The 744-nt window shown below is 46.6% G+C and overlaps 1 protein-coding gene across 1 annotated transcript in view; it reads left to right on the top strand.

Moving 5' to 3' along the window:
• Window positions 1-331: 331 nt before the first annotated feature.
• GPATCH1 (G-patch domain containing 1) overlaps window positions 332-744 on the top strand; it is a 15,986-nt gene continuing 15,573 nt past the window's right edge. The window contains 1 exon segment of the mRNA XM_035891536.1: window positions 332-337. Within this exon segment, the coding sequence (XP_035747429.1) occupies window positions 332-337 (6 nt within the window).

Here is a 744-nt window from a genome sequence, read left to right as displayed (position 1 = left end):
TTAGTGAATCTGAGTATTAAGGTAAAATGTAAGATTGAGAAATCAAATTAATCAAGATTGACATAGGAGTTTTTAATGGATAACGCTGGGCAAAGCCACAAAATTAAAATCCAAATTTTGAACACTTGGGTCTTACCGGTGAATACTTACTGTTTCTTATGCACTCTTTGTATAAAACATATTCAGGAAAAGTTTCTCTTGCGATACAAGCCTCCCCAAAGAGGTGCAAAGATACCTGAAAGTGCAGAGGGATAAATCTCTTAAAGGCCTGAATGCAGGGACTTTTGCACTTAACTCCCGTGGGCGTTCTTTTTTAATAGCTCGTAGGACGATGCGGGTAACCGAATTTTGCCATTTATCTGCTGAAGACAGACCAATGAGATCCACACCTCCCTTGGTCATACTGACTCGGGGTGGAGTTCGCTTTACACCTTGACCAGGTAAAGTCTGTTTCACAGAATTTCTGCTGTGCCTTTTCCTGGCCCTTCGTCCTGAGCTGGTTTGCGAGGGGTCTGGTGCACGACATGTTCCGCGGCAGTCGATCGGATGGCCCCTGATTATCAAGCGTTTGAATTTAAAAAAAAAAAAAAAAAATCAAACAACGCCTCAGACCGGCCCACGGCAGCATTTTCCACATTTCTTCACAGAGCTCTCCGGGCCGAAAGGGCTGAAAACCCGGGCTTGCAACCTCTGCAGCCGACGCCGGTTGCGCTGGAGGGACCCGGCGCGGCCAGGGCAGGCTCC

Source organism: Egretta garzetta, unplaced genomic scaffold (genome assembly GCF_000687185.1).
Source record: "Egretta garzetta isolate BGI_Z169 unplaced genomic scaffold, ASM68718v1 scaffold23, whole genome shotgun sequence".
Taxonomy (NCBI): Eukaryota; Metazoa; Chordata; class Aves; order Pelecaniformes; family Ardeidae; genus Egretta; species Egretta garzetta.
This window is presented reverse-complemented; position numbering and strand designations above follow the sequence as displayed.